The sequence below is a fragment of the Microcebus murinus genome, chromosome 7 (genome assembly GCF_040939455.1).
Source record: "Microcebus murinus isolate Inina chromosome 7, M.murinus_Inina_mat1.0, whole genome shotgun sequence".
Classification (NCBI taxonomy): Eukaryota; Metazoa; Chordata; class Mammalia; order Primates; family Cheirogaleidae; genus Microcebus; species Microcebus murinus.
Genome location: NC_134110.1, coordinates 74,339,162 through 74,364,061, shown reverse-complemented (window position 1 = coordinate 74,364,061; position 24,900 = coordinate 74,339,162). Strand labels below are relative to the sequence as shown.

At 40.9% G+C, this 24,900-nt stretch overlaps 1 protein-coding gene across 1 annotated transcript; it reads left to right on the top strand.

Annotated features, from left to right (window-relative positions):
• The first annotated feature begins 588 nt into the window (after positions 1-588).
• Positions 589-16,911, top strand: CA2 (carbonic anhydrase 2). The gene is made up of 7 exons (XM_012774242.2): positions 589-773; positions 1,872-2,069; positions 9,982-10,100; positions 10,561-10,653; positions 11,759-11,821; positions 13,048-13,203; positions 16,086-16,911. The coding sequence occupies exons 1-7, from the start codon at positions 740-742 to the stop codon at positions 16,203-16,205; spliced, it is 783 nt and encodes a 260-aa protein (XP_012629696.1). The 5' UTR covers positions 589-739; the 3' UTR covers positions 16,206-16,911.
• Positions 16,912-24,900: the final 7,989 nt, after the last annotated feature.

Below are 24,900 nucleotides of genomic sequence, written 5' to 3'. Positions count from 1 at the left end.
CACGGCCGTCCAGCAGAGGGCGCGTGGCGCCCAGCGCCCAGGGCTGCTCGCTCTCCGGCGCCGCAAGGACCTTATCCCTATTTGCCCCAAGGTCATAGCTCCTAACCGAGCTTGCCTGCCCCAGGGCCTGGACGCCGGAGAATGCGCCCTCGGAGCCGGAGACCCCGGCGCGGGTGGGGCCGATGGAGCGAGGCGGGAGGGCTGTGGGGCCAGGGATGCTATCGCAACGGGGACAGGGGATGAAAGGCACCGGGGCCCGGGGCCCGAGTCGTCCCCGCCGTCGCCAGCCTCGGCGCCCGGGAGGGGGATGGGGTGCGCGTAGACGCTCCGCAGCCCCAGTCGGACCGAGGAGCCCGGGAGCCGCCGCCGCCACAGCGCGCCGAGAGCTCGGAGCCTCGCTGCGCGCCCGGGAGCGCGGGCCGGGCCGCCGGCCTTGGGGAGCTGGGCGGCGGGGGCAGAGGAGCGCACCGGCCCCGCCGAGAGGGCGTTGTCCCCGCCCCCGGAGCCTCGCCCGCCCGGCCCGCCCCGACCGCGGGGAGATCACCTCCGCCCGTCACCTCCGCCCCTGGCCGCCCAGGTCCGCCCGGGGTCCCCTCCCCCGGCCGCCCCGGAGCACGAAGTTGGCGGGAGCCTATAAAAGCCGGCGACGGCGTGACCCGTGGCCACACCGTGCGGGCGCCCGAGCAGCCACCGCTAGACCGGCGCCAATCCCTGCCCCGCCGCGACCGCCTGCGCGACCATGTCCCATCACTGGGGATACGGCGAGCACAACGGTGAGTGCGGGCGGCGGGCGGCGCCGCCGGGTCCCGCGTCCCCGAGGCCGGCCGGGGCCCCGCAGCGCCCGCACCTGCCGTGGCCCGCGGCCGCGGGGAGCGCTGCAGGCTCAGGTGCGCCCGGCCGCCCGCGCCGCGCGGGGGACGCCCCCGTCGCCCAGCTCCGGGCCGCTGTCGAGGAATCCCCACGTCCGCCCAGGCGCGCAGGGCCCGGGAGAGGGGCGCGCAGCCCCGGCCGCGGGACCCCACGACAGTCCTTCCCGGGCCCCGAGCTGCGGACCGTGCTAACCGGACCTGGGAGGAGGCGGAGAGGGGGATTTTGTAACGAAAATGTTCGGTCGTTGATCGCAGAGAAACTAAGGGACCCCCTTTCCCAGACCCCGCCGGCTTCAGCACCACCTGTGGCTGAGGCTTTCAGCAGGAACTGTCCCGGGGCATTCTCTGGGGCTCCTTTCAATCCATTGCTCTGATTCCCGAGTTTTATCTTCATCTCCCGACCTGTAACTTTGAAGGGTCGGTCACCAGGAAGGGGGCTTTAGCATGGCCACGGATCTGGGTTCCCGGGTCCGCGGGGTGAAGAGAAAAATACGCGTGTGGCCCGCCTTTGGAGGATGCGTCGCTTCCCAGGTAGCGAGGACCCTGGCCGTCCAAGGAGGGGCGCCCGGGCCTGAGCAGTGACTCCGTCCTTCCATCCAGTGCGTGGCACCAGGGAGGAATCTGGACCTGCTGAAATTAAGACTTGAGTGAGCTTGCATATCCCGATCCCGAACACAAGCCCTGGAATTAGAGTCTGCCCGAATCCAATTGCTGAATTTCAGTAAAGCTATATACTATTTATACGGCCCTCACTAATAATCTAAGAGCTTTCCATGTATCGATTCTAATTCTCCCAAGGACATCTATGAGGAAGATACTGTTAACCCATATTACAAATGTGGAAACTGAGGCACGGATGAAGTGTTTTCCCAAAGGTTCAATGGTGTCGCTAAAATTGGAACCGAGCAGATCGGCTCCAGACTCACTGCCCTTTTCGAGGGGTCTAGGTGTACCCTTCCCCACATGGGGGGATTCACGGGTGTCTTCTCTCCCCGTCCCCAGGGCCTGAGCACTGGCATAAGGACTTTCCCATTGCCAAAGGAGAGCGTCAGTCCCCTGTCGACATCAATACCGGTGAAGCCAAGCACGACCCTTCCCTGAAGCCTCTGTCTGTTTCCTATGAAAAAGCGGCTTCTAGGAGGATCCTCAACAATGGTCACTCTTTCAACGTGGAGTTTGATGACTCCCAGGACAAAGCAGGTCAGTGTTTAAAAAATAACTTGTGACTTCAAGGCAGTAGCTGTTTTCTCAGCTTAATGGAACCAGTCAGGAGCAGTGGCAGGAAACCCCTACAGTGAGAGGCCTCTCTGATAATGTTCCTCAGGTCCCAGACTCTGAGAAGTAGGGTAATTACCTGGAAGTGTCCTGGGACTTTCTCCCCTGTAAAAGTCCTGACTTTTATGTAGGGCATTGAATGACTAGGGTATGCCTGTGAAAAGTCACAAAAGGCAAGGTCCCCTGGCAGTAAAGATCAGCAATGAGGAGATTTGTACGAATTGAATGTTTAAGATCCCATGTGAAATATTTGTCTTCCAGCGTTGATGCCTATCCATTAGAAATATATCTTACTGAGTATTATCTTCAAGGTAGCATTGAGAAGAGTGATGAAAACCTGACAATTTCAAATAATGAAATTCTTGGAAAATATTGTGTTTATGAATATTTCTCGGTATTGGCAGTATATGTTATATCTATCTGGGAATTGATTCCTCAAACGAAGATGTTTAAGACTTGGGGGACATATCTGGTCCATTACTGACAAAACCTATTACCATCATTTATTTGTAATAGAGCTGTTTACAGGATGCCCACTGAATGCTTCCTTTTTCTTATTTAAAACAGAAGAACAATCCCATTCAGACATAGTAGCTGCCTTCTTTGCTCACTGGTTGTTTAATTGCCAGTGCCCTATTTTCCTGAGTGCTTTCCTCTGAAGGTCACTGAAATGGTGCTGTAGACACATTCTCTCTGGTGGTGGTGTGGGAGAGCCAGGAGTGGTGGAGGGAAACATTCATTAACGTTGCCACGGTTTTGGAGTAATGACCTATGGTAGTAATATATTATATGATATGTAATTATAACAATCACAGTCAAGTTGACTATTCTTTAGCTGTACAGTATACTCAGTTCAGTTTTGAAAAAAATTCTTCTTCCCTCCTTCCCTGTTTTTAAAAGTTTTAGACACTTGGCTTTCTGAAACAGCGATTTTAGAAGACAAGTTGATGGGGGCTAATGTGGAGATCATCTGAGAAATGTTTTCGCCCTGCTGGTGCCTGTGTGCACCTCTTGTCAGTATACACGCACACACTCACACTCACACTCACACATTCTGGCATAGTATCATCATTTATTAGAATCAAGTAGAGGATGTACATTGAAGACAACTCAGTGATTCTGCTACATTGCCTTCCCAACCATTCCTCCCACTCAGAAGAAACAATGCTCAAATAATTAAATTAAACAACTTCTTTTTTTCAAGAAATTGAAATTTCAAGAATACTACATGTTTATAATATGACAAAGCCAAAGGTCTCGAGGTATTGTACATACAGAAACAATGCTATAAAATTTTATGCCCAGTCGTTTAAAAAGAAGTGAGCTACTTTAGTCTGTAGCTGTTAACTTTTTTTTTTTTAAGAGCTACAGTGGTATTATTGTTTTCAATGGATGTGATATCTACCAAAATATATGCCTCATTAGGTGCTACGTTGAAATTAGATGCTTAAAGTCTTTCTTGAAACAATGCATAAACAAATATCTAACAAATGGAAGCAGATGAGGTAATTCCCTGTATTCTTTAGAAAAATGATCATGAAATGAATTGTTCCAGTAATATATATTCCCAGTAAGTGGATTTCAGCGTATAGTCTGGTGGCTCTGAGCATAGTCTGGGGTCAGACAGACCTGGACTTGAGTTTCAGCACTGTCGCCAACTAGCGCAGTGACTTTAGGAGTAAGAGTAACTTAACCTCTCTATGTTCTAGTTGTTTTTAACTGTAAAATTGGAGTAACAGCAGTATCTTCTACAGAGGAAGGATTAAATGGGACAGTATATATAAAGCATCTATCCCAGTGCCTGACACATAGATATTCTTTATAAATGACCTCTGTTGTCATGACCATGTGCCACTTGACTGCCTTTATTAGGAAATTGCTGTAGTTCTTGTACCTGTGACAAGGTTTCTGAAGAAATTTTTTATTTAATGAGCTTTAAGATTAGTTTCCATCGCTTGATGATATTTTAAATTTATATTTTCATATATTCTGAAACATCCTATCTGTCATATTAAATATGTACTGATTTTATATATGAAGTTGATATACTGTTATATATTTTACCATGAATATGTTAGTTAAACTTTGATGGGTTTCTCCATGAGTAGTAACTTATTAGAGCTAGCCGCATTTTCCCAACTATTACTATTTCTTCTAGTGAGTATTGTGTACATTTTAAAAGAAGTTTAGATTGTGGAACAGAGTAAAATCACCGGGTTTAGATAGCTCCAACCCATGTCGTTAGAGACACACGTATTATCCACGTAAGTCAGATCAAAATCATTCCTAACACCAGTTAAATGCATGCTAAGCTAAGCATCATGAAGGCAGGATGGAAGCCTGGTCCCTTTCCTGCATCTCCAAGGCCCACACCGAGGGTCCCTGAAGTAGAAAGACATAGACATAGTAGACACTGACATTCACTTTGATGTAAGTGCAAAAAGGAAGTTTCCGAGGGACCGTGGAAACACGAAGGAGACTTAGTAGTCTGACTGTGTAGGTCAGGAAAGACTTTCCAGGGTAAATAAGGCTTATGTGGAAGCTTGAAGGACTTTGATGTCTTGGGACAAGCCTCCAGGCAAAGGGAAATAGGAAACTCCAGAAGACTTAGGAGAGCACAGTATGTGCTCTAGAAAGGCAAGAGGTACACATTTTAAAAACTAGGGTCAGAAGAAAGTCTTGCTCTCCTTTGCATTGAAAGATTCCTTTGTAATTTTGCCTACTTTACATTGTCAGTTATTTTGGTTAAATGAAGATGAAGAATATACCAAAATGTTGATAGTAAGAGAAAATACATCTACAGAATAAATTTTTAAAAAATCGTATTATGTGGAAAAACAACCTTTAGACTTAAAAAAAAGAAAGAATCGTAGACTCTCAAAGCTGGAACAAAAGGTAGAGATACTCTAGTCAAAGCCACTTAAAATAAACATGAAGAAACAGCTAAAGAGTTTTAAATAACTTACTAAGTCGTTTCCTTCTTAGTTTGCTGGATAGACTAAATGACAATCCCTTAAAGATAGAATCTGAATAAGAATCTTTGAATGATAATCATAATTAACATTTAGTTTGTACATATGATGTTTTAAAAAACTAGTATACTTTTCTATACACTTAAGTCTAAAAATAATGTATTTGTTTTGGTTACTTGTTTTTAAATCAATAGTTTACCATCCCTTTGGTTAGGAGTTATTTTTATAGTGTTAACATTTTTAGATATCCTTTACCTCTTATTTCCTGCATTTAAATGCAGTTCATGTATCTACACTCTCTCCCCCGCCCCACCCATCCCCATTTAATGAGATTTCAGCCTTCGGGAACTTCTCATCGATTCACGTTCTCAGTATGATGTCCTAATGTTACCTTATACCCAAACTTAATTTTTGGGTATCAGGAACTGAGCTGCTTAAGTTTATTGCTATGTTTAAGCTTGAGAGAATTCTTTTTAAATGGGGAGTTAATAGGCTTTAACTAGAAGCTTGGGTTAAAGTTCTCCTCAATCTTCTAAATTCCTTTAAAAATATACCATGTTAAATTCATCTTAAATTAATGAAAAATTGCTAAGCCTTTTAAATTTAAAAAATAATTAAAAAATAACTCTCCTTGCTTGAGATGATTTATTATCAGCTTTATCTGGGAGAAAAGAATGGCAGTCAAATTATTAACTCCTGCTAACTTATTCACTTTTATTAATGAGTTTAAAATTGTACTACTTTATTGCAAAGTTAGGGGTAAAATATTGGAAGCCAGTGCTAGAATTATTGGGCCAACTCATATACAATTCTCAAATCATTTCTGATTTTTCGAAATTGTAATTTTTAAGTATGTTATTTCAAGAAAAAAGAAAGAAGGAAGCAGAATGAGTTTACTTGTGCTCAATTTTAGCAGATCATTGTCTATGACATAATGGATCTTCATACATCAGTCCTGCTGGACTTTCAGGGACTTGCTTTTGAAGCTCTAAAATGTTTCCTCCCGCAGCAATCATAAGTTAAAAGGCAGCATAACAACAACAAACAACAAGGCTTGTCATGCACATGGGTAATGATAGCAGCAGAACCCTGAATGTCTGGAAAACTGACCAAAGCTTTCTAACTGCTATAATTGATCATGTTTACATCAAAGAGCTTTTCTTTTACTCCTGTATAATTGTTACATATCTTAAACTACAACTTCTGTTCTCTTGAGTTTGGACAATGTTTATTTTCATGAAAGAGACTGCCAAACATCTTATTGCTTTAAAAAAAAATGGAATAGAGATGTCTGAGAAAAAGACTTGACATGTAGCCCTAGGACTATTGGCAACTTCCAATAAACCAAATAGTAATGTAGGATTTTAAAATGTTCACGTTATTTTTAGAGAAGATGGTTCAGCTCCTGGAAATGCCAAGTTTTCTGTAGAATTATTCATTTGCTTCATTAGTAGGAAATCACTTAAATTTTAGGTTTTTTTTTTTTTTTTTTTTTTTTTTGAGACAGAGTCTCACTTTGTTGTCCAGGCTAGAGTGAGTGCCGTGGCGTCAGCCTAGCTCACAGCAACCTCAAACTCCTGGGCTCGAGTGATCCTTCTGCCTCAGCCTCCCGAGTAGCTGGGACTACAGGCATGTGCCACTATGCCCGGCTAATTTTTTATATATATATATCAGTTGGCCAATTAATTTCTTTCTGTTTATAGTAGAGACGGGGTCTCGCTCTTGCTCAGGCTGGTTTTGAACTCCTGACCTTGAGCAATCCGCCCGCCTTGGCCTCCCAAGAGCTAGGATTACAGGCGTGAGCCACAGCGCCCGGCCAAATTTTAGTTTTAAACTAAGGATTATTTGGAAGAGTTTGTTTGGATTTTGGATTTAAGAGATTATTAATGTTCATTAAGGTTTTTGGTTTATTATTCCAATGCATTTTAATTAAATAGTAATGGTAAGTGATTAGGAAGAAAAATATTCAAAGATATTAAATTTTTAGTTTTTAATGTGTATAGGTAGTCTGTTTTTTTTTCAATATTACTGAGTCTCTTATTTTTCATAAAAACTTGCATAGCTTTCCCAAATAACATGTATAGGAAGACAAATTATTCTATGATATTTTACTTGATACTTATTTTGTGATGTCTATAGTATATATAACTGATGACAGATCATGAAAATTAAAATTGACTGGAGCTCTTAGTGTTGAGATTTGAATTCAAATAATATTTGGGAGTCTTGAAAAAAATATTAGAATAGAAAACCTTATTTATGTATCTCTATCCTTCATGGCACATGTTTCTATAGTACAATAAATCATTGACTTTTTTGAGTCCCATTACCATGGCTGGATTTTATAGAAAAAAAAAAAAGTACAATGAGCAATTTCTGCTATTTTTAAAGATTATTTTTGCATTAGAAAACAGGATTCATTTTAAATAGGAAAAATTTAGGAAATGGCATGCAGTAATCAAAATAAGTAAATAAGTAGATCTAGAATACAGTATAAGCTCCTTATGTTAAACCAAAATGTGATCTTTTCTGTTCCTCAAATGAAAACATGTATGCTCCCTTATTTAGTGTTTATAGCGATTTTTTATTATAGCAATATTATTGAGGGACTTGTTTGACTAAACTCCATGGTAAGAATTTGCTGAGAACTAGTTAAATAAAGCCAGAAATACTGCTTTTTGTAGCAATTAAACTTTAAGGATTTAATAACTTTTTCTAATTACAGTGGGTTTCTAATCTTCATAGCAATAAGTTATATTTTAACAAGGGCTAAAATAGGTGTCTGGTAACAATAGATTAGCACTGAATGTGTTTAATCATTGAACTCAGAGCTTGCTTTCTCTCTCTCTCTTTTCCTCCCCTCCCCTCTCTCCCCTCTCTTCTCTTTTCTTTTCCTTTCCTTTGTTAGGAAGCCTTATTTAATAAAAGTTTTTATACACTCTTGCCTAATTCTAAATGTTCTCTGAAACAAGTAAGTTAAAATGGAATTTTAAGGTTTACAAGAGAGAGAATAAGAAATAGCAAAAGCTTTATTCTTTTAAAAATGTAAGATCCTGGTATGATTCTTCACAGGTGGAAAGCAGATACATTTAGAAAATCAGTTATCTCAGATACTTAATATGGTTTTATTTAATTAGTTTTGCCACCTGGTAGAATTAATATTGTTACAAATGGCCTTGGCTTTTTATTATCATCCCATCTGTTACTATGTTTAAAGAGTTAACATAAAGACCTTTTTTCAGTATCCATTTTTTCACAAACATATATTTCACTTTTAGACTATATTGTTATGAAAAAAAGGAAATTCTTTTATTTTTGAAAAAAAGTCTAGTATTGGGGGCTAAGACGAATTCTTTCCTTACTAAATTATCAGATAAAAGTAAACTTTTACAATAGTTATTTTTGTGTTTCAAGAGATGTGATTTTTATCAAAATACCTGTTTCTTAACGGATCTGTAATATAACACTATGTATAAGTTGTTCTTTCTGTTTTCATTCTTCTTTTTTTCTTCTGGCCTGTTGCAAGGAAGAGGTGGCAGCCAGAGGTTGCAATGAGAAGCCACAGGAAGGCCCCCCTGCCTAAGTATCTTCCAGCCAGTTTTATCTTTTACTTTGAATAGATGAATGGGTGGTGCTTTCATTTAAGCATATTTAGGTGAAGTTAAGTGAACAAACTTTGTTGTGCAGACCTCATCCCTTTGTTTTGCAAAGCTAAAGTAAGTCTGGGCTCACTATTTTATGAAATTATAAAGCAAAGCCAGCAAGATACATTTATAGCAAGAGATGTTTTAATCTCAATACTAGAGAAATGAAATTAAAATAGTAGCACTAAACTACTTTTAAAAACTTTCAAATCTTTTGGTTAAATCCCATTAATACTTATAAGTTAGGTAAAAAGTTTTTGGGAGGATGATTTGCCACTCTCTTAATCCTCCCTTAAGACACAACTCATTAAATATTTACAGATAGATTGTAGTCTAAGAAGGTGATTTCTACTATTGATTTTACTAAATAAAGTTATATTAATACCAGAATAATAGAATCATGGGATAGTTATTAAAGTTAGAATTTTAAGTTCTTGGAGATAATAGAGCACATTACACTGCATATGGAAAGCTATCAGTAAGTTTCTGGTAAAGTAATAGATAATTTAGTTGTATCCATTTTATGGATTAGGAATTAAGGCCAAAAAAGTTCAGTGAAAATTTTTAAGGGGCCAAAGCTAGCTAGCAGCAGTGACAATCCAAATTTTAAAGACTTTGGGAAGCCTATGTGAGGACAATTGGATTTTATAATGTTACGATCAATGGAATGCTTATTATTTCACAACTTCTGGTATGTAAGAACTGTTATCGAAGGGTAGAAGACAGGTCCCCACGTTTGCAAGCGCGTGCAGCAGACCACTGCATTGGCAAATAGCTTCATTGGCTCTTCCTAAATGATTCACAGAGGAATTATTATTTCTACTTAAAATTTCCTCCCTCTGGACATGAATGCTTGACTCCAAAACAAACTCAGAAAAGAGGTATCACTATGCACAGAAAACAAAGATGAGAAAAGCATCCATGCTTCGGCCAACACATGTGAGGAAAAACAAAACAAAACAAAACAAAACAAAAAAATTGAAATGATTTTGTTCAGCACTGTAGACTAAACCTGAGTCTGGGTTTAATTTTAATTTAATTTTCACAGAGTGAAAATGTGGCTAAAGATGTACATTTAGTACTATGAAATGGGACTAAATACGGTAATATTTAGTACTGCGTATTTCTTGTGTGTACGTGTGTATATGTGTATGCACATACATATGTATGTGTATATGTGTGCACATACATGTATATTACATATATATTTTTTAATTTTAGTGATCAAAGGAGGACCCCTCGATGGCACTTACAGATTGATTCAGTTTCACTTTCACTGGGGTTCACTTGATCAGCAAGGTTCTGAGCACACTGTGGACAAAAAGAAATATGCTGCAGAGGTAAGATGTACTTTCTTTCAGGTAAAAATGTTTGTAAATTGACATTTAGCATTAATTTCAAAAGCTTAATTTTGTAAATTCAACTCACATCAAGTGAACTACTTCTTTCGCAAAGGACCTTCACACTTGCTCTTGTAACCTTTAATTGCGACATTACAATTAAAGCTCAAAACTTTCTCTACTGTCTCCAAGGACACCAGTTGCAAAAAGTAAATGAATTTAAATTATTCATTTGTGCCTTCCCTCAGAACCATACGTCTTAGCAGTTGTTGATAAAAATCACTTGCCGTTATACCAAGTGCTATAAGATAATTAGAATTAAAATGAAAGTTTTCATTTAAAATTATCTACATTTCACCTTCTTTTGTAAATTTGGCTATGAGAAAAAGATCATTGCATAAGATCTATAAGCTTTTACTCTGTCAATCATTCATTGTGGGTTTGTCTCTTATGGCTTTAGCTTCACTTGGTTCACTGGAACACCAAGTACGGGGATTTTGGAAAAGCTGTGCAGCATCCTGACGGACTGGCTGTTGTGGGTGTTTTTATGAAGGTTAGTGGATGGCCCAGTTCTTTTGTCTTCCTGTTTTCAAGAAAGATTGACCAGACTGAACATTCATAACACACAGAACATTCTACAACGTCTGATCTCAGAAGCTAAGCAGAGTCGGGCCTGGTTAGTACTTGGATGGGAGAACATTCTACAAGAGAACGTAGGAAATGCCTTTGGCTCCAAAATATTTTCAGGCTTATTTCCTGAATAAGGAAATATCTGTATATCTCTATATCTGCTGATAGCAGCAGAAGAAAAACAAGAAAGACAATTTGAGAGGTATTTGTTAGGTACTATTTGGATGTAAATGTGAAGGACATGAAGAGGTCAACTTTGCATGACCTAGGTATTTGTTTTGTTCTAATTTAACCTGAAGCTACACAGAACTATTATATGATGCTAAAGTAAGATCAAATTCGAGGGGGGGGGGAGGAGAGTGACTTGGTCCTGGAGAATTTCAGGCAACAGTGGGACTCAACAGGTTGAGCTGCCCTCCAGACAGTTGTAAAGGGCAGTGAAGAAAGGTCTGGGCTGGAGATTTATGAGCCCTGAGTCATATGCTGAGGTGGAAGCTACAGGTGTCTATGAAATCATCCAAGGGCGGCATAAGGAGGGAGACGGGCGAGCAGCTCAGGATGCAGCCCTGAGAAACTATAACACGTAAGGCCTTTAAGGCAGGCGGAAAAGATGTGAATGACTAAAAAGGAATACAGGCGTCAAGGGAGTCATTAAGAGGTTGGAGGGCATAGGGAAAGCCAAAAGATGAAAGGATTTTTAAAAAGAAGAGAAGACAATAATGTAAAAGCTTGCAAGCAAGCTAAGGTAAGCACTTGAAGACCACTGTTGGTTTTGGAGATCACTGAGGACATTTGACCAAGAGGTTTCAGGAGGACTGTCTGGGCAGAGGAAGAGGCAGGTTGAAGATTCAGTGCAAGTAGGGAAGTCCATGGTACCAGTGTCACCTAGCTAAGACTGTTGTGTAGCATGCGTAAAGTGGTGGATTTTGGTTCACTAATCGGAGAAATTTTATAACAGAGTCGTCCAAATCAAAACCGTTACAGTACCAATGAGGTTACAGTATCTTGTCCCTTGTGTTTTTCTATAGATTGGCAGTGCTAAACCAGGCCTTCAGAAAGTCATTGATGCTCTGGATTCTATAAAAACAAAGGTAAAATGGAATTTTCTGCCACGTTAATAGAGTTCCTATTTTCAATACTCCATTGATTTTTGGATTTTCTTTTGGTCAAATTGAACAGTCTCAATGATATGTGGTGTTTGAATGAGTAAAAGGTAAAATATTGTGTATATATATTTAATTATCTTTTCTTTCTCCAAAAGTCGTTCCTAAAGCTAGTATCATTCTAAGTCATGTATCTATTTAATCTTGCCTCCCCATCATTTGAACATCCATACATAAGAGAGAATCTCATGACTGGTCATGATCATCTGGTCAAATTTTTCACTCATTCATACAACAAATATTTGTTGAGTATTTATTATGTGCCAGTCCCTTTGCTAACCCAGCAGGTACAATGGTGAATGAGATAAATGAGGCCCTGTTTCATGGAGATTTATATTATGTGACCTCTTTGAATCGATCCACCCTGTGTTTAAATGCTCTCTACAGTATAGCTTGACAGAGGTCATTGAACATCTACTTAAATACTACAGTCACTTCCAGTGGCAGCCCTGGCTCTATAAAGCTGATCCTCACATTGATGCCACACCTATCTTCTGAAATGCTCACCTTTCACTTCTAGCTTGATCCCTTTGAATTATATAGAATAAACCTGATCTCCATTCTACATAACCCTACTCTCTCTCTCTACTCTGGACTTTTACTTACCACTAGCTAATTATCTTTAGTTCCCTTTAACTATTCTTATATGACATAGTTTTCTCTCCTTGCAGCAACCTTTCACTCTTCCCATAAATCATTCCTGTTTGCTTGAAAAGTGTAGCGTCCAGAACTGAATGCAGTTCTTTGGTTCTGATCTAGTTACCAAATAGGATAGCCAGAAAAATCACCTCCTCATCAAGGATACTCTATTTCTGTTATTGCAGCCTAAAATTGCATCATTTTAGTGGCAGTAGTCTCATTTTAAATACTGCGTGTGATCAGTTAATGACTTAATGGAAAATATTATATAAGGGATTATTTTAGAGGACAAGATGAAAATAATCAGTTTTTCTTGCTCACACCTGCCACTTTATATTTCCAAATCAAATGTCTTCTATTAATTTCATTGTGTTTACCGGTGAATATAGAACCACTCTTTAAAAAATCTTTCCTGGCTATCAGAGGGGAATATACCTATTTGTGTCCCCCTCTCTCCCACCTGCCTCCTCTCCCATGATGTGATGGTTTTAACCTGTGTCCTTGCCTTGTCCCAGAATAAGCAGGCTGACTTCACTGACTTTGATCCTCGGGGCCTCCTTCCTGAAAGTCTGGACTACTGGACCTACCTGGGCTCACTGACGACCCCTCCTCTTCTGGAATGTGTCACCTGGATTGTGCTCAAGGAACCCATCACTGTGAGCAAGGAGCAGGTGGGTTTGCTAATGGGAGCCTATTCAGAGACGTGGGGTGTTTAGTCAAGGCGGAGGACCTTGGCCTTGGAGTCAGACAGACCTGGGATTGAATCCTCCTTCTGCCACTGCTTGCTGTGGAACTAGTGCCTGCGACAGTGCTTAGCAAACAAACAGCATTCAGCAAATATTTATTGTTATTCACCATAACCTTAGGCAGTTTGGTTAGTCTGTAAAACCGGGTAGTCATTGTGAAGATTCAGTAAGAAATGTGTCTGTCACCTAATAAATGGTTTCTTTGTCAGTTATGAGGAAACTGAAACTCAGAAAAATGAGATTTCATGGTCAAGGTTACATAGGTATCAGGGATAATTCCAGCCTACTGCTCACTCACAGTAGAGGTTTCTGCAGTTTTATTTATATCAGAATGCATTCCTGAATCCTGACACAAATTAGAATCATCCCTTGGAGAAAAAGTATCTGTTAAAACTCACTCCAAGCTGCTTTCAAGGCCTAGGGCAGATATTCTTACATTTCCAATACAGTGTACTTTGTGATGTTCAAGTGATTAATGCAGCTTCTAATTCACTGATGAGTATCCACCAAAGTGGATACAAATGAATGTTTCCTAGACTGCCTCTTAGCACACTGTTGAAATGTAGAAAATGGACATTCCTTAGGATTCACAAGAGTTTGGATCCTGCATAATTTATGGAGAGAGTCAACAGCCAACAGTCTTGAAAGGGATAACTGTCTGTGTAGTTACAGTGGGATTTAAACCTACAAAAATTCAGAATCATAGTTTAGAGCTGCAATGTGCACTAGATATTATGTCATCCAGCCGTCTCGATTTGCTAAGCTAGAATTGTGTTGATAAACAGTCTGAGAACATTGAAGTGCTTTCCACTTAGCTACTTCATGGCAGAATCAGGTCTGGGAGCAAGGATTCTATTCCTGTGTTCTGCTTCAGAATATTAACTCTTAAGTACTAAAGATATTCTATATCTTTCTTTAGAGGACATCTATATCTAACTAGAAATTTACTTGTAATATATCAAAGTGGACCCCCCCAAAAATTATATGCTTGACTGGTTTGTCAGTTCAATATTTTGACCTTGTGGTCATAATGTATTTGAGCAAGCTTCTTGAAATAGTAGCATAAGGAAAGATTATAATAATGACACTTCTTATTTGTAGATGTGGTGTTTGAGTTATAATTAAAAACATGAAAATTCTTTTTCTTCTTTCACTGGGCATAATCCAGCTTGAGATCATGGTCTAACATTCGAGCTGTGGCAACAAATGGATTTATTGTGCACACACACACCCATAGCCAGAAATACACATGTAGGTAAGGGCAATTGAACCTATTCCAGTAGTCCCTGTGCCATGAATTTTCCCTTTAAGGTAGTACCTGGTATTAAACTAAATATACTAATTGTATATATCGGCAAAATACCAATAGGACTGTTTTTCATATCCTACGACATGGAGTCCAGAGGAGTCATGCTCACCTCGGGAAGCCAGAACTTTGGTTTCTCCTTTGTTGTTCCCAACTTCCCTGTTCGTTGGTGACTTCATCCTCAAGGTGGTTGCAAGAGCATCTTGAGAATCACATCCAAGCATAACCACCTTTCGAGGAGGAAAGGAACCCATCTTCCATTGGTTCCATAGGAGCAGAGAAGCTTTTCCCTGAAGACCCCAAGCAAAGCATTCACATTTCACTGGCTAGACCTGTGATTCTTGCTTAGTCAAGGGAATGTGATCACCATGGTCAGTTAAGATAGACAAATGTACCCAGCTGAGGCTTAGAGGAGGAGAGCAGATGTCTGGTAGTGAGGAAGTATGGAGGGATGGGTGTGGGTTATGCAAATAGAGCTTCTAATTCTGCTACCTTTATTTTCTATACTGAGGTTTTTTTTTCTCTGTGATGCTAAAATAGAATCAAGTTGATTGATATGGGGATGTAATTTAATCAGTGGAGTAGAGAGTAGAAATTGGTTGTACTTGGTTTGATCTGATTGTACTTTATAAACGGACTCTCTTTCAGATTACTGGGATTCTGCTGTAATGTATCAACCCTGGGTGTTCTTAGAGCATCCCCTTGCATTGCAGTAATGATAGTTGGGCATGCTACAATAGTTGACCTACACGAAATTGACTTTGTGGCAGTGGTTGAGGGAATATTCTGGGACAAAAGACAGGAGATTAAAGGCTGTTGATTCGTGGGCTGCTATAGTCCTGCCATGCCACTCTTCCTCATTTAGATCAAGTCGTGTTCAGAGGAAGGGAGATACTACTTTTCAATAAACGTGATGAAGTAGGAGACTGTTTAAGGGCTGCCTGTGTTACAGCGGTGGCCCAGGAAACAAAGAAGTTTAAAAGGGAATAATAGCAACCAATGACACGAGTTTGAAATCCCAGCTTGGGCAAATGTATTCCTGTGTTTCTGTGTATTTACACAGAGGTGCCAGCTCATCGCTAAGCCCATGGAGCTTGCAGGCCCTAGACCACTTCACCTAATTGTACAGATGCTGTAGGTTGTCTTCCCTGGGGGCAGAAAACAAAACTTTAATTTGAGCTAGAATTGGTATCATTATTTTCCATCTTAGAAGTATGAGTTGATAGACTTTTGATGATTAATTTTGAAATCAAAAGCTCACTGAAAATTTCCTTCAGAAATGACACCAACATTTTCATGTATTCTCTGTAAATCGCTTTATTATAAAAGCATATGTACATAATCTATACATGATTAGATATTTATTATGAATCAAATTGAATTTTTGCCATTGATACACAGTGCTGTGAATATTGGGGAATGCATTTTAAGATATAACACAAGCACGTAAGTAAATACTATTGTGAAACTTTAATTTTCAATTTTTTGTTGTGTGTTTTAGATGATGAAATTCCGTAGTCTTAACTTCAACGGGGAGGGCGAGCCTGAGGAACTGATGGTGGACAACTGGCGTCCGGCCCAGCCACTAAAGAACAGACAAATCAAAGCTTCCTTCAAATAGGTTGATCCCACGGCCGGTGTTCCAATAATGAATTTTCAGGTGTTTCCTTTTAGCTAAGCACAAATCTACCTTGGTGATTTGGACTCTGGCTGCTTTGTGTCTGGTTTTCTAGACCCTTCATCTTTCACCTGACGTGCTTACTAATAAAATGTGAAGAGCAATTGTCATGTTTGGCAGAATTGCCGAGGCTGGTTGGTGCTTCGCTTATGGTAGTAGGTGGTAGTCTTTCTGTAACGGAGAATGTCACATAAGGAATAGGAATAAAGTACCTTGACTTCTTTCACAGTATGTAGGATGATATGCACTCACAATTGTTCACCAAAATGCTATTTTTAAAACATAGGACAGTAGAGTGGTTGAGTGCAAATTCGTACCATGAGATAATTTGAGCTAGTCAAGGCGAACCGGATAAAATAGTCATGATTCTGTGTAATGTGCATCAGATCAAATAAATGTTCATCACTCCCATATGTTATGATAAAGAAAAACTTTAAAAATTCTTATATATTTATAGCAAAATTATCTTCGAAATGAATTATGTTGTAATTTAGTGGCTTTTGAATTACAGAGATGTAAATGAAGTATTATCTGTAAAAATTGTTATAATTATAGTTGTGATACAGAGTATATTTCCATTCAAATAATATATCATAACTTAATAAATGTTGTATTTTAGATATATTCTCTAATAAAATTCAGAATTTTAGTCTGGGTTATTTTATTGTACTCTGGGCAGTGGGTTATACCTTCATGGAAGAGCAAATGTCTACTTTTTACAGTTCATGTTAATTCATTCTTAATAGTAAGCCATCCTAATTGGCTTAGTCATAACTGAAGAAATCTCCGTAAAAGGAAAACCCTGGAGATCGTTTACTGTTTGCCAAGTACTGTTCCAAGTGCTTTCGGAGCACTCATGTGACCCTCGTGACAACCCTATGAGGATTAATCCTGCAGGGGAAATGGTTACATTAAAAGGAGCAAGGTAGAGAGAGACGGGGAAAGGAGGAGGATACACACTGAACCAATGCAAGCTCCTTGGAAATAAAGTAAATTAAAAGTCCATTCCATTCAAAAAGGGAATTCCAGTGATAACCAGAAGTAAAATCATAATTTGAATCTTGGAAAGGTACATTATACCTATTCCAGAGAGGAAGAAGAAGAGTGAATAAATGCAATAAAAACATTTTACTATTGTGCCTGTTCTGGATGTAGTAGCTCTGTGCCTTGACCACGTAAAGTTTGGCTAATGAGTTACTCTGGGAAGCCAAGTGTAATGCGGAGCCTAGGGTCTACATTTCAGGGAATAAAAATCCATTGTAACTCTAGATAGAAAATTTTCTAAACTCATTTACCCTCTCACGTGCTTTCCTAAGGAATGATTCTGAGTTTTGTGTAGGATCCCAGCTCTTCCCACCCTCTCTGGTCCTGGGCATAAAGAAAGAGTGATACCGGCCGGGCGCTGTGGCTCACGCCTGTAATCCTAGCTCTTGGGAGGCCGAGGCGGGCGGATTGCTTAAGGTCAGGAGTTCGAAGCCAGCCTGAGCAAGAGCGAGACCCCCGTCTCTACTATAAATAGAAAGGAATTAATTGGCCAACTGATATATATATAAAAAAATTAGCCGGGCATGGTGGCGCATGCCTGTAGTCCCAGCTACCCGGGAGGCTGAGGCAGAAGGATCACTCGAGCCCAGGAGTTTGAGGTTGCTGTGAGCTAGGCTGACGCCACGGCACTCACTCTAGCCTGGGCAACAAAGTGAGACTCTGTCTCAAAAAAAAAAAAAAAAAAAGAAAGAGTGATACCCAGATGGAAGCTCTTACTACAGCTCACTGCATCCTCCCTGAGCCCCGCCCACCTCACCTCCAGACCTCCACTTAGTGGAGGCAAGCTGGGTGGAAACTAAAACCTGCCACTAAAGAACATCCCAATCTATTCTGGTTCAAGCGGGGTTTTTTTTTTGTTTTTTTTGTTTTTTTTTTAGGTTTCTTATTCCCCCATTCACACCAGCCCACACAGATGGTGCCTGGGTTACTGGGGAGAGGGCCATGGATCTGCACGATGTCCCCTAGGCCCTTGCTGGCCTCTGCCGTGGAGTGGCTGGCCCAGGCCCCATCTGTGCCTGCTGATGTGGGACCTGTTTCATGCGGTCTTTGGAGGTACCTGTCGCTGAAGGCTTATCCACGGCACTGCCTCTAGTTGCAAAGTCCTGTACGCTTCTATTATGACCCTTGGGAAGGGTTCAGTTCCCAGAAGGCAACAGGGTAAAAAGGAATTCAGTGTCACACAGTAAGAGTCACACAGGGACAGCCTACCTCCTCTGACCCAAGTACCAGTTTGTTTGCTGTTCCTCATTGCCCAGGTTTGACCCCCAAAGACTGGGGCGATGGGAGGGGGACACGGGTACACACTGGTACCTGACATCTTTGTTTAATTCCTCTTCCCTCCTCCTCTTTTACCCTGGGTCAGAAAAGGTTGGCTGTCCCTGCTTGCTTCTTCCTGTGTGGTGGTGGCTTCCCTTATACCACGTTTCCTTCTGGAAGCAACATTCGCCTGGCCCCCTCCCCAGGGTCGTATAGCAGACAAAAATGCACAGAAAGAAAATTGGTTTCACAACAGGGGAAGGGCCGTAAGAAAGTATTTCAAAATTAGTACTCACATTACACCTAGCAATACACTGCTGCCAATGACTTCAGTGAGATTTCTTTAGCCCACCTGGTAAAATCTAGCAGAATTTGACTTGTGTTTCTCTTTCTTCTCTATCTCCTCTCCGTCCCTAACTTCTACCTTCATTTTAAGTGCCATATAGTGTTTCAATGTGTTTAACAAAAGGTAGCAGCATTGCTTTTCATCTAGTGTTTAAAAATTTTCTTTTTTCTTAGTTACAGGATCTTACTCTGTCACCTAGACTGGAGTGCCGTGGTGCAATCATAACTCACTGTGTGCATGCCACCACACCTAGATAATTTAAAACTTTTTGTTTTAGAGACAGGGTCTTGCTATGTTGCCCAGGCTGGCCTCGAACTCCTGAGCTCAAGTGATCTTCCCACCTTGGCCTCCCCAAAAGCTGGGATTACAAGCCTGAGGCCACCATGCCCAGCCTAGTATTTTTAACGGTTTGTTTTAGGGAATGAAACAAAAGAGAACTCTGAAATCTCTGATACTGAAATGTTCATGTTCCACAAATAGAAAAGTACACAGTTTTTATTCTACATAAGAAACAGAGATGGGGCAGAGATGGTCCATCTGTGGGACTTGTAGGGAGAATGTCCCCATACTGGCTTAAGGCTGCAAGCAGCACACGCGATGGAATTGCATTCTGTAGAACAGGTACCCCCAGTATCAAGGATTTGTCTTGTAAGTAGAGATGCCTGGAAAGAGGTGTAGGAACGTGGCCTTCAGCTGCCAGGGTCCTGGAGGTCCCTGTGGAGAGAGTGAGCCCTGCACAGTCCTGGGCACCTTGAACACTCCAAGCCAGGGCTGCAGATGTGTGAAGATTTCCTCCACGCACCTTTGGTTTTTGGAAGGAGGATTTTCCCTGATGTTTTTAGAGAAGTATTGTTCTGGGTCCTTCTCTTTGAAGAATGATTCTGGCTGGTTTGGCAGAGGGTAAAGTGCCCTCCCAGAAGGGGTGTGCTCAGTCACTGGGCTGTTGTTTCTCCCCACCCTTCCCTCCATCAGAGTGCCTGCTTTCTAAAGATTTCAGGTCCGCATGCTTTGTGGTCTGAAGTCTGTTCTCAGAAAGTTCTGGCAGAAATAATGATGCCTTTCAGCCCTGATACCTATGCATGGGGCATGTATAAAATTTCAAAATGAGGTTTTGGGGTGTGTGTGTGTGTATACAATGTGTGTGTCTATAATGTGTAAAATACTTCATATATGACTCTCTCGGTGAGCCACCTGGTTCCTGTAGGAGCCAATATTGAAGTTGGATTTAGTGTTGCATCTTCCTGCATTCTTTCCTAGCCATAGACTGTCAAAACCAGACAATGCAATGTAGGCTGGAGTTGTCATAGAGAGAACAGAAGTGAAGTTTGGCATCACACGGCATGCATTCTTTCATGGCCCAAATCCCCATTCACCACCAGCCTCATCTCCCCGGGCTTCAGTCCCCTGCCCCTGGAGCCTCCCTTGGGCCTCATTTGCTTCTCGATTTCTAACACAGAGCAATGTAGCTCCACCTTTCCTGCCTTTTCCCTCCCCATACACACATACACACACTCACACATACACTCAGAGACACATGCACGTATGGATGCGTGCACACACGTGAGCACATATCTGTCTCCTGATACTGTGCTACAGTTAATCAGGCTAAAGGCAGCAAAGGAACTTTCCTCCAGTGTCAAGATCTCTCCATAAAGCTGGCAGGAGAGTTACAAATATTTATTTTTCTTGTCACCATTTTTGTACGGTGCTCAGATTCTCAACACAATCGAGTAAAGATTATTCCCATTTTACAAATGAAGACTTGGAGGCTCGAAGAGGCTAGGAAATATTCCCAAGACCCCACAGAAAAGGTGGTAAAAAGGGGGTGCAACCCCAAGTTTTAGTGTTCATGTCCTGTCTACCGTATCACATAAAGGATGATACTTGATGGCCCAGGGCCTGTTCTCTGTGTCAAACCCTCACCCCCATTCCTACAATTTTGATAAACTGCTGGCTTGGGGGCCAAACTACAAGGAGTAGGGCTCACCAGGCTGGACTGGCCAGGCTTGCAAGGGGAATTTGAGAATGTGAACTGGGCCAGGCTTTGCCCAGCATGGCACCTGGCTCAGAGTAGAGGTTCAACTACCAGGGGTCCTCAAACTATGGCCCGAGGCCTACCGAGGACATTTATCTGGCCCACTGGCTGCTTTTGCCACTGTTGCCTGTCCTGCTTAGCAGCCGACTCGTCCCCGGCCCACAGTGCGCATGTGTGGAATGTGCGCCCCACTCTCCAATGGCCCTCCAATGGTCTGAAGGACAGTGAACTGGCCCCCTGTTTGAAAAGTTTGAGAACCCCTGAACTAGACCTTCAGTAGATATTGCTGAATGAATAGATAAATGTATTTTAAAGTCAAATGTAATGAAAGATGGCTAGATGTAGTGGTTTAAGCCTATAATCCCAGCACTTTGTGAGGTTAAAGAGAAGTTCAAGGTTACAGTGAGCTATGATTGCACCATCATTGCACTCCAGTCTGGGTGACAGAGTGACTCTCTCTCTCTCTCCCCCACCCATATATATATTCATTTTATATACATAATGAAAAGAATTCTGAAAGTGGATGTTGGTGATCAACATCCACACTGTACAACAATGTGAATGTATTTAATAATGCCTAATTAAATTTAAAAAGGTGAATTTTATGTTATATGTATTTTACCATAAATTTTTAAAAGTCAAATGTAAATTACTTTAATATTATCAATTGTTTTATTATTCACTTCTTCCCTATCAGTTAAAAACAGGCATATTTTGCACAAAACAAATAGATACTTACAAAGCTAACTAAGGAAGGGGATAGGACTTAAGACGTTGGCGCCAGGATGACCTGGATTTAAGAGTGGCAAATATTGTGGTTGACCACAGTGGGTTCTGGAATTAGATTGTCTAGGTTTAATGCCTGGCTTTTGTCTCTTAGCTGCGAGAACTGGAGCCAACTATTTAATCTCTTTAAGCATTTTTCTTATCTGTAAAATGAGAATTATAATAATATAATATTAACACATAGGATTTTTGTGAGCAAGTCTAGGTAAAAGCTATCATGCTTCAGAAGCACTCAAAAAAACATCAACTATGACTAGTAAGTCTCTAAAAATAAAAAAGCCTTCAATATTAGTCTGACTCAAACCAGGCTGCTACTTGCAAACAGCTATGATTGACTTCCTATGTCATCTTTCCTCTCTTTCTCCTAGGTATCTGAACACCATCTATGCTGCGTTGTTGAATAATGACTCCAAGAATTCATGCCCGTCCTGATCATTCTATGAAATATTTCTTGGTAATGAGTAAATACTAGCTGGAAAAATAACTAGTATCTTTTCCATTTGTTTCAAAGCCTGGGAAGATTTTATGCAACCAGAAAATAAAATCCAATTGCTTCCCTATTGCATTGCCTTCTGCAAAATACATGTTAAGTTCAGTCTAGCCTAAAGCTGCCTCCTTACATATTTTAACTTTGGCCTAAAGGTTTTCCTGTACGTAGTGAACTATAACCAAACTGGAGGTGTAGACAGACTGTAACCTACTCTTGTACTAATCACTGAATTCCAGCCAATCCCAGGCGGCCAACTGTTCAAATCATGTTCAAATAAGGCAAATGCCAAGCTGTAGCCAATCTGCTTGTTTCTGTTCCTCACTTCCGTATTTTTGTACCTCAGTTTCCTTTTTCTGTTCATAAATCTTCAACCACATGGCAGCACAGAAGTTTCTGAATCTATTCTGGCTCTGGATTCATGAATCATTCTTTGTTCAGTTAAACTCTGTTAAATTTGATTTGTCTAAAGTTTTTATTTTAACAGGTGTATTTAAAAAAAAAATTATTGTTTAGGTAAACCACTTCCACTGAGTCCCCCAGTGGAAGCTGTAGAATGATTCTGCTGCTCCCAGGCAAGGCTGTTCTGGGTATGAACTACACACTGCCAGGATTGCCCCTGCCTACATACACACTTTTTTCTCTCATTTTTGCTTTAATTTCCCCCTTTTTTTTTTCAGATTGGCATTTTAATTTATTTTACCTATTGACCACTCTGGTGAAATGAACTGAGAGCATGTTCTCGGCTTATCTTAGTCTAATATGACATGAAAATATAAATAGCAGCCTTGAAGAAAAAGATATTTCATATACAGCATTGTTAGCAATCGAAGAATAATAGGTAAGATATCAGAAATAATTAAAATGACAATTTTTTGAACACAAGAAGGGAGTTAACAGAGTGGGAAGGCAGCCTTTAGAATGCAACCGAAAGACCTATAGTCCAACTTTGTGATCTTGAATGAGTTGCTTGAGGATTCAAACCTGTTCCTTCATGTATAAAATGGAGATAGTAATACATTTCAGAGAGTTGATGTGAGAAGTAAGTAAGATTATGTACAAAGGGCACCAGTGTTGTCTGGCTTATAGAAAGTGCTCAATAAATGGTTGCTCTTATAAATATACTCAAAATAAGATTTTTTTTTTCAATCAAACAAAACTAAGGTCATTATCTTCTTCCTTGAGGATCTCTTTGGCCTCTTTCAGGCTGACTCAGGTAAAATAAGATAGAGGCCAGTATGGGGCCACCGTGGGTCAGTTCCCCATGCAGTAATAGGGAAGGAATTTAACCACCCTAGGCTCTAGTTTTCTCATCCGTTCAATGGTGATCATAAAGATCCCAGCTTGTTAGGGTTGTTTTGAGGATTTCAAGACATAATTTAGGTAAAACTCTTAGCACTGTGCCTAGCTCATAGCAAGTGCTCAACAAATGTTTTCTGAGGTTATTAAAAATTCATTTTGGCATCGACCACGCCCAAATCTATTTCACGATGTAGCAGGTGGATTTTTTCTAGGCTTCTGGAAATTCATGACCAAATAAGTGACTATATGGCTGCCTCCAACAATCAGATTGAGATTTTCCACTTGATGACAAACTTTGGTCATGCAGCAAGCCTGTTGGAATGCTAGATTCTTCTAGATATAACTCAAGGAACATCCACCCTGCAATGGACACCATCCAGCAGATACATGGTCCATAACTATAGAATAATAGTCGCGGGAATGAGTGTGAAGACACAAGGGTCTGATGCCTTCCTTTAGCGATAGAGCTGTCAGGGGCCAACAGGCTCCATCATTTATTTTTTTAGCTGATCTTGCAGAGATGCAGAAGCACTTTTCTCGGGGGCACTCCCAAACATTTTCACAGCTTTTGCCACTGTGCCAATGAGCAAGCACTTTCAGTGCATTTGCTTAGTTTTCATTTGCAAACTTTCCAGGTAAATTTACTGAGTATGCACAAAATGATTGCCATAGCTATGAGTTTACAATATGTGCTTTTCAAAAAGTCACTATCCTTGAAATAATTAATTTTGTATTTTCATAGGGGACAATAAACTGAGTTTAAATGTACACTGGTAAGTCTGCTGTATCCAAATTTGCATACAAATCAGAAAACATTTATGTTGATGTTTACATTTGTGGGTGTTCTGATCTTACCTGATAGACTCGCAAGAAAGTTTAGTCTGAGAGAGTCTTTCCAAATATTTCTTCAAATCTGAGAGGTGTGTACATTTATTTATAAAATTCCTTGGGCATAATTCACTATTATTGCCTGCTGATGAAGTGGGAAATCAGAGACATTCCTTGTGGGCAAACTCCACAGGTGATGGTCCCCAAAAGTTCCCTGATTCTGTGTCCTCCCATCACTCCTGCTACCAGTGAGGGCAGTGACATCTGCCATTGTCATCAGGGCTAGGGAGCCACCCACCTCTCTGGTAGTGCTGCCAACCTTGCCAAGGCTTCCAACTGAGTCCTTAATGGTCTCATGGCCTTAGTGCATACCTCCTTCAACTCACGCAGGTTGTGATGCTCTTGAAAAAGGCAGGAGGTGGGATCATTTCCCCTCTCTCTGTATCATAATGTACTGGTTTGGAGCTGTCTGTGTGCCAAAATACTGACAGGCACAGTTCTTTCATGACACGTCCATGTGCACACACACACACACACACACGTCATTGTCTTT

What these genes read in the sequence shown, in the direction of transcription:
- CA2 (XM_012774242.2), top strand. Translation starts at nt 740, where the DNA reads ATGTCCCATCACTGGGGATACGGCGAGCACAACG. An exon ending in AAAAGAAATATGCTGCAGAG is followed by an intron (nt 10,101 to 10,560) that starts GTAAGATGTACT and finishes TTATGGCTTTAG; the next exon opens with CTTCACTTGGTTCACTGGAA. An exon ending in TGGATTCTATAAAAACAAAG is followed by an intron (nt 11,822 to 13,047) that starts GTAAAATGGAAT and finishes GCCTTGTCCCAG; the next exon opens with AATAAGCAGGCTGACTTCAC.